General features: G+C 46.0%; 1 protein-coding gene and 1 long non-coding RNA gene across 3 annotated transcripts in view; one reads left to right on the top strand and one right to left on the bottom strand.

Annotated features, from left to right (window-relative positions):
* The window catches only part of BPGM (bisphosphoglycerate mutase), a 28,330-nt gene extending 20,309 nt beyond the window's left edge, over positions 1-8,021 (bottom strand). Inside the window, exons 1-2 of one of the 2 annotated variants that reach the window (XM_075603049.1) lie at positions 7,868-8,021; positions 1,983-2,641 (exon numbers count right to left, since the gene is read on the bottom strand). In XM_075603049.1, the coding sequence (XP_075459164.1) occupies positions 1,983-2,580 (598 nt within the window). In that variant the 5' untranslated portion in view covers positions 2,581-2,641; positions 7,868-8,021. The remainder of the gene's footprint in view (positions 1-1,982; positions 2,642-7,867) is intronic. The other variant, XM_075603050.1, reaches the window with a different exon arrangement.
* LOC142496312 (uncharacterized) overlaps positions 3,977-8,427 on the top strand; it is a 48,579-nt gene continuing 44,128 nt past the window's right edge. Inside the window, exon 1 of the long non-coding RNA XR_012801946.1 lies at positions 3,977-4,293. This is a non-coding gene — a long non-coding RNA (uncharacterized LOC142496312). The remainder of the gene's footprint in view (positions 4,294-8,427) is intronic.

Raw genomic sequence — 8,427 nt, forward strand, 5'->3', positions numbered from 1 at the left:
ATTGCTTGAACTGCAGCTTTAAGTGTTTTTTGTCCACCCCTGTCCTAAATGTCCGATTGTAAAAATAAAGCTCTCCCCAGAGCCCAATGAATCTGAGATGATCCAGTTAACTGGATACAAGGGAGATTTAGAAAATAATGTAACCATTTAAAAAACAAAAGTGGGGGGGGTGGATATAGGCTTAGGGAAAAGCATGCGATTGTCTACACCTCAGCAGTCCTAGATGAATTCAAAAGGCAAAATGCTGACGTGTACATTAATAATATAAGGAACATGAACGAGAATGCCACAACCATTCAATTACATGAAGATACAAACAAGATAAGGATCAGCAAGGGAGTGTGTCAGGGAGACGCCATGTAACCAGGATCAGCAAGGGAGTGTGTCAGGGAGACGCCATGTAACCAGGATCAGCAAGGGAGTGTGTCAGGGAGACACCATGTAACCAGGATCAGCAAGGGAGTGTGTCAGGGAGACGCCATGTAACCAGGATCAGCAAGGGAGTGTGGCAAGGAGACGCCATGTAACCAGGATCAGCAAGGGAGTGTGGCAGGGAGACGCCATGTAACCAGGATCAGCAAGGGAGAGTGTCAGGGAGACGCCATGTAACCAGGATCAGAAAGGGAGAGTGTCAGGGAGACGCCATGTAACCAGGATCAGCAAGGGAGTGTGGCAGGGAGACGCCATGTAACCAGGATCAGCAAGGGAGTGTGGCAGGGAGACGCCATGTAACCAGGATCAGCAAGGGAGTGTGTCAGGGAGACGCCATGTAACCAGGATCAGCAAGGGAAATATCTGGAAACCTTTTGAATTAAAATCAATAGATGAAGATGGGAGGGAGTGCATTTGGAAGAAACAAGACAATATTGCCAGGAAAGCGTTCACTGTGCCTAAAGAAGTAAGTTTTCAACCAGTGTATCTTGTCTGTGCTCACGTTTGGAAGTGAAACTTGGACCCTAAAAAACCCCCAAAGATAATGCAAAAGCGGCAGCTAAACCAATGTATGGAGAGATGTATGGTGGCTATTACCCAAAACGAGGAAGAATTAACAAAAAAGTCTGCGACAATCACAAGGGTGCAGAAATTAAAATGCAAACTAAAATGAGAGGATGATATATTTTTTGCTCAGGAGTTAGGATTCTTGCATGATGGGAGTTAAAATGCAAAATTCATAAAGACTTCTGGGAAGGGGCATGGTGTTTTAAGTAGGCGTTCAAATAGATATCCAAGGAGAAAGTCGTTCTACAAAGAATGGGAAATGTATTTGGAGAGAGGCTTGAAGCCCCAATCTCATTTAGACTTGCATACACGTTATGTATGTAATGGATTTAAACAATATATGTGTTATCACACAGCCCTCATGGCGGAGGATGGGCCACTAACAAGCAGCAGGTTGATATACTCCAGGAGATTTGTTATTGTGCTTCTTGCAACTAGACTTTCAAGCTTTACGTATGCAAAAACAACCACACCTTCAAATGAGGACAAGGCAGTTAAAATGGTAGAGTGTGTTATTGCTCCAAGTCGGAGAGTGACTTTAAGGGGAAAGAGGAGATGGGTGAGCTACAGAGTGAGTTTTGGTTGTTAATCTATTATGCACATCCTTTTGTCCCCCTTTCCCAGAATTACCCATAGTCTTTCTGATCGTACAGGATGGATACCCTCCATACAATCACCAATCTTGTAGAAGGAAGGCAAGTTGCCCTTGATAGCCTGGACATACGATGCACTTAGCCTGAAGCATTGCAATCGAGGACACCACCATCCCTGGGTTAGAGCAGCATCCTCTATTGGCCATCACATTTACTCTGTTGCACAGTGGAAAAGGATATCGGACAAACTGATTAGATTGGCGGAAATTGTGGATTAAGATGAAACACAAATGTTAGCACAACAACTATTATACTTTTCAGACAACTTACAAAGTGCAGTAAATCAAAGGAAAATATAAAATACTGTGCACTATACTACAGGAAAAATACCTTCCAAATGCTTCAGTAAGGCCCTGGTGCTGTTTCCATGGGCAGATATAAGAACGCTTTTTCCTCTTTTTATTTCTGGGGCAATCACTTCGTTCCAATAGGGGAGAAGCCGGTCAAGAACTTTCTTTAAGCTCTCAGATTTTGGCAGCTTTTCCTCTTGATCACAATTAGTGTACCTGCGATCTGTGTGTATTTCATGATAATAAGGATGGGACTCATCGATAGGTGGAGGTGCAACATCATAGCTTCTTCTCCACATCTTCACTTGCTCTTCTCCATGATTCAGAGCCAGTTCTGCTCGGTTCAGGCCTATAAGTGCACCGTAATGCCGTTCATTCAATCGCCATGAACTTTGTATTGGAACCCATTCTTGTCCCAACTCTTCCAACACCAGCCATGCTGTTTGTATGGAGCGACTAAGGATTGAAGTAAACACAACATCAAACTCGAAACCTAATGATTTTAAATGTTTTCCGCATTTCTGAGCTTCTGTAATCCCATCAGTGCTTAACTTTTGGTCGACCCAACTGCAGAAACGGTTTTCTATAGTCCAGGCACCTTCCCCATGCCTCAACATAACAAGTTTATATTTGGACATGTTGGTTGTGTTTTTCACCTCTGAAGGGGATTCGTGTGTAGTCTGTTTCAAGAATATTCACCTTGTAGAGGGGAAAAAAAATAATTTACACATGAAAGATTTGAGACACACACGTTGCATAGCAAAATAGTTTTTTCTGAGATATAAGTGCACACAAAAATACAAAAACCATCTGATACGGTCTATGCAGTTTCATCTTAAGCATTCATTCAACGGGTTTGTTTGTAGGTCAATAGGGTTATTCTTCAAATAAAGGAATGCGTCTGGGAAATTCTTGCATCATTAATATATCCACGTGATTACAAATGTAAAATACAAGTAAAAGCATTATAAACTATAAATAGGACAGTACGTTTCCGGAGCTGTACACTATTTGACCATGAAGACACCTTACCTGCATGAACAGACTACATTATACAGTAGCTCGATAGAGCTTCAATGTTACCAATACTGATTAAAGAAGATTTGTATGTAAAATGTGATTGCTGAATGACCTGCAAAAGTAGCGCCCTTTATTTTGTACTTTTTTTCTGCCGCTTGCAACAGTGCCACCTACACGGCCACGGTTTTAGTAACAGCTAGTAAAATGCCATGGTATTAATGTACATTGCATTATAAGTATTTAGATGTGGATTTAAGAGAAGAGACAACAGACTGAGCATTTTAAAAGTGATTGTCCATTTAGGGTGAAATAGAACAAATAGAGCAGGTCCTTACGTACAACCACAATGCAATACTAGCAGGGTATAGGGGATTGAAGCATGGAGTATTTTCATAAGGGACCAAAGTAAAATAACAGCACTGCCTTTTTACAAAAGTTAAATGTGAGTAATTGGGGATAGAGATATATAGATATATTTATTTATTTTAAACAACCTTGACAGCATAATTAGATAGGCTCTCAACGAGTTTTACAGCCCTAGACTAGCATCTCTCCCTTATCACCATCTTATCAATTGCACATCCATTCAAAGCCCAAAACTACAGCGGTCTCACATTTTAATCTGGTCTGTAACAGTTACATACTCCAATAAGATTATCTTTAAATGTGCATGCAATGTCTCGTATATCATGTTTAACCCTGTTCACTTAATATAACCAAGTATTTGCAACCATGTATTTTGCAATCATAAATCTGTGCCCAGGACATACTTGGAAACAAGAGGTAACTCAATGTATTACTTCCTGTTAATGCAAAATGAGACCTGCTGCACACCACAAATGAAAATCAGTAATACAGTTACCAATGCTCCTGTGACCAGGGGTGGCCGGAGTAATCCGGTATATATGGTAAGAAAAAGCAACACAGGGCACCATGTTGCTTTTTCTTACTTCCTGGTAAAACATTTGATAAATAAATAGGAACTGAAAACAAAGGGGCATTTTCAGACTCAGAAGTTTCGATTAGTTCATTCTGGTCTATGTGGGATTGCACCATTCTAAAAAATGGCAGTTCTTTTCCTTTGTGCCATTTACAGAAACCTTATCTTAAAATAACACCCTGACAAGAAAATGATGCTAAGGAAGAAAAAAGAATGAAAAAACAAAGAGTCTGATAAAGAAAGATCACCGTTGACCTGGACCTAAAGCAGCATTTTTATCCTAGTCCTAATTGACACAATAACCTCATGTGAAAGCGCACTCATTTAAAAAAGGTGTTTGAAGCGTACTGAAGGCACAGGAGGGCTCATCTTCTTACTTTCCCCTAATCAAGTAAGTGTAAGAGATATAGATATACAGTATATTTTTTACACACACACACACACACACACACACACACACAACAAGTCACAACCATTTCAAGTATATTTCCATCCACGGATTAAAATGATTGAAGTTGTCATTTAAAGACTATAAACAGACAGCACTGCACAATGAAGGTAAAAACGTAGGCAACTTTTCTGGGGTCAATGTTTACAAAATGACCAGGTTTAGTGCTACAAAGATAAAGTTCTGCCTCCTATTGGTTTGCGATGATAACACAAATGCTACAAACTATAAACCTAACCATTTTATCAAAATAGGGAAGGTAAAATCATTTGTGACACCCTAAACAAGTAGGAGCGATGCAACTTCCCAAACCCTTATATGGAGTTCGTGGTACTCAACCAAATCTCCCATACACATTTAGGAACTGCTGACAAACTAAGAATTCATTTTATACCTCAATGTTTGTGCAGCACATGTTCAAAGTGCGGATCTAAATATGCATGTTCTTCTAAAGCTCTAAAAAAAACATTTATAAAGTCTCAGCCTCCCAACATATGATTGTATGCTCTTTGGGCCAGGAGAGAAGGAGCAACTCAGTGAGTAAAGACACTGACTAGCACTGAGTTTGAAGCAGGGGAACCTGGTTCAATTCCAGGTGTCGGCTCCTCGTGACCTTGGGCAAGTCACTATCTCCCTGTGCCTCAGGCACCAAAAACAGATTGTAAGCTCCACGGGGCAGGGACTGTCTGCAAAATGTCTCTGTAAAGTGTTACGTAAAACTAGCAGTGTTACACAAGAACAATTATGACTTAAGATTTCCTTTAGCCTTATGCTGTTATTTACTACCACTGTTTGAATGTAAAGATCTGCGTACATGGTTGGCATTATATAAATAACATTATACATTCATAAGGATAGAGTTTAATTCCATCCTTCCCTTTACAACAGTATTATTTCTTAACTTAGGTGGGAGCCAATAATCAGCCCATAACAGATTACTGCATGTTTAATTACATCTCATAATTATGTTTTTGTAGTTAGGTCTTGGGAATTTAAATTTAGAAAGGTATTTAACAGCTCTTAAATTTGGAACAACTTTCAATAGAAAAGTTTTTTTTGGGAGGAGGGGGTATGCACCAGGACTGTGAAGCAGCCCCCCTATAGTCAGTGTGACACTAGAATATAACGAGCCTTGTGTGGGGGGGTCTCCCTATAGTCAGTGTGACACTATAATATAACAGGACTGGTGGAGGGCCCCCTATAGTCAGTGTGACACTATAATATAACAGGACTGGTGGAGGGCTCCCTATAGTCAGTGTGACACTAGAATATAACGAGCCTTGTGTGGGGGGGTCTCCCTATAGTCAGTGTGACACTAGAATATAACAGGACTGGGGGGTGCTCCCTATAGTCAGTGTGACACTATAATATAACAGGACTGGTGGGGGCTCCTTATAGTCAGTGTGACACTATAATATAACAGGACTGGTGGAGGGCCCCCTATAGTCAGTGTGACACTATAATATAACAGGACTGGTGGAGGGCTCCCTATAATCAGTGTGACACTATAACAGGACTGGTGGGGGGCTCCCTATAATCAGTGTGACACTATAATATAACAGGACTGATGGGGGGGCTCCCTATAGTCAGTGTGACACTACAATATAACAGGACTGGTGGAGGGCTCCCTATAGTCAGTGTGACACTATAATATAACAGGACTGGTGGGGGGCTCCCTATAATCAGTGTGACACTATAATATAACAGGACTGATGGGGGGGGGCTCCCTATAGTCAGTGTGACACTATAATATAACAGGACTGGTGGGGGGCTCCCTATAATCAGTGTGACACTATAATATAACAGGACTGATGGGGGGGGGCTCCCTATAGTCAGTGTGACACTATAATATAACAGGACTGATGGGGGGGCTCCCTATAATCAGTGTGACACTATAATATAACAGGACTGATGGGAGGGCTCCCTATAGTCAGTGTGACACTATAATATAACAGGACTGATGGGGGGGCTCCCTATAGTCAGTGTGACACTATAATATAACAGGACTGGTGGGGGGGCTCCCTATAGTCAGTGTGACACTATAATATAACAGGACTGATGGGGGGGCTCCCTATAGTCAGTGTGACACTATAATATAACAGGACTGGTGGGGGGGCTCCCTATAATCAGTGTGACACTATAATATAACAGGACTGATGGGGGGGGCTCCCTATAGTCAGTGTGACACTATAATATAACAGGACTGATGGGGGGGCTCCCTATAGTCAGTGTGACACTATAATATAACAGGACTGGTGGGGGGGCTCCCTATAATCAGTGTGACACTATAATATAACAGGACTGATGGGGGGGGCTCCCTATAGTCAGTGTGACACTATAATATAACAGGACTGATGGGGGGGGCTCCCTATAGTCAGTGTGACACTATAATATAACAGGACTGATGGGGGGGCTCCCTATAGTCAGTGTGGCACTATAACTGCAGGCACACTGACATAAAAGCCCTTTGGGATGCTGTCCCTCGGGAACTACACTACAGCTCACATCCCAGATACAGGTTACACAGGGGGGGGGGGGGGGGGCAACTACAGCTCACACCCCAAAAACAGGTTACACAGGGGGGCAACTACAGCTCACACCCCAAAAACAGGTTACACAGGGGGGGGCAACTACAGCTCACACCCCAAAAACAGGTTACACAGGGGGGGGGGGCAACTACAGCTCACATCCCAGATACAGGTTACACGGGGGGGGGGGGGCAACTACAGCTCACACCCCAAAAACAGGTTACACGGGGGGGGGGGGGGCAACTACAGCTCACACCCCAAAAACAGGTTACACGTGGGGGGGCAACTACAGCTCACACCCCAAAAACAGGTTACACGTGGGGGGGCAACTACAGTTCACACCCCAAAAACAGGTTACACAGGGGGGGGGGCAACTACAGCTCACACCCCAAAAACAGGTTACACACGGGGGGGGGGGCAACTACAGCTCACACCCCAAAAACAGGTTACACACGGGGGGGGGGGGGGCAACTACAGCTCACACCCCAAAAACAGGTTACACAGGGGGGGGGCAACTACAGCTCACACCCCAAAAACAGGTTACACAGGGGGGGGGGGGGCAACTACAGCTCACACCCCAAAAACAGGTTACACAGGGGGGGGGGGGCAACTACAGCTCACACCCCAAAAACAGGTTACACAGGGGGGGGGGCAACTACAGCTCACACCCCAAAAACAGGTTACACAGGGGGGGCAACTACAGCTCACACCCCAAAAATAGGTTACACAGGGGGGGGGCAACTACAGCTCACACCCCAAAAACAGGTTACACAGGGGGGGGGGGCAACTACAGGTTACACGGAGGGGGGGAGGGGGGCAACTACAGGTTACACGGAGGGGGGGAGGGGGGGAGGGGGGCAAATACAGGTTACACAGAGGGGGCAGGGGCAACTACTGCTCACACCCCAAGAACAGGTTACACGGGGGTTGGGGGGGTTGCCCCAGGTGAGAGCGCCGGGCTCCTGAGTGCGGGGGCGGGTGGTGCTCACCTCAGGTAACGCTGCGGGTCTCCGGTCCCGTCCCTGCGCGGGAGGATGCCCCCTCTCCCCGGGCTGCACGGTGCGGTAAGCCCCCTCTCCCCCCGGGCTGCACGGTGCGGTGAGCCCCCTCTCCCCGGGCTGCACGGTGCGGTGAGCCCCCTCTCCCCGGGCTGCACGGTGCGGTAAGCCCCCTCTCCCCCCGGGCTGCACGGTGCGGTGAGCCCCCTTCCCGGGCTGCACGGTGCGGTGAGCCCCCTCTCCCCCCGGGCTGCACGGTGCGGTAAGCCCCCTCTCCCCCCGGGCTGCACGGTGCGGTAAGCCCCCTCTCCCCCCGGGCTGCACGGTGCGGTAAGCCCCCTCTCCCCCGGGCTGCACGGTGCGGTAAGCCCCCTCTCCCCCCACCCTCCCTGCGCGGGAGACGCTGCGGCCCCTAACCGCCGTCTCTCAGGATGCTTCCTGCAGGCCCCGCCCACCCGCGCCTTTGATTGGCAGAACCGCCTCCACGTGCCCCTCCGATTGGCAGTCCAGAGAGCCAATGCGCGAGCGCAGAGTGTGAGTGCCCGGGCAGG

This window comes from Ascaphus truei, chromosome 5, assembly GCF_040206685.1.
Source record: "Ascaphus truei isolate aAscTru1 chromosome 5, aAscTru1.hap1, whole genome shotgun sequence".
Lineage (NCBI taxonomy): Eukaryota > Metazoa > Chordata > Amphibia > Anura > Ascaphidae > Ascaphus > Ascaphus truei.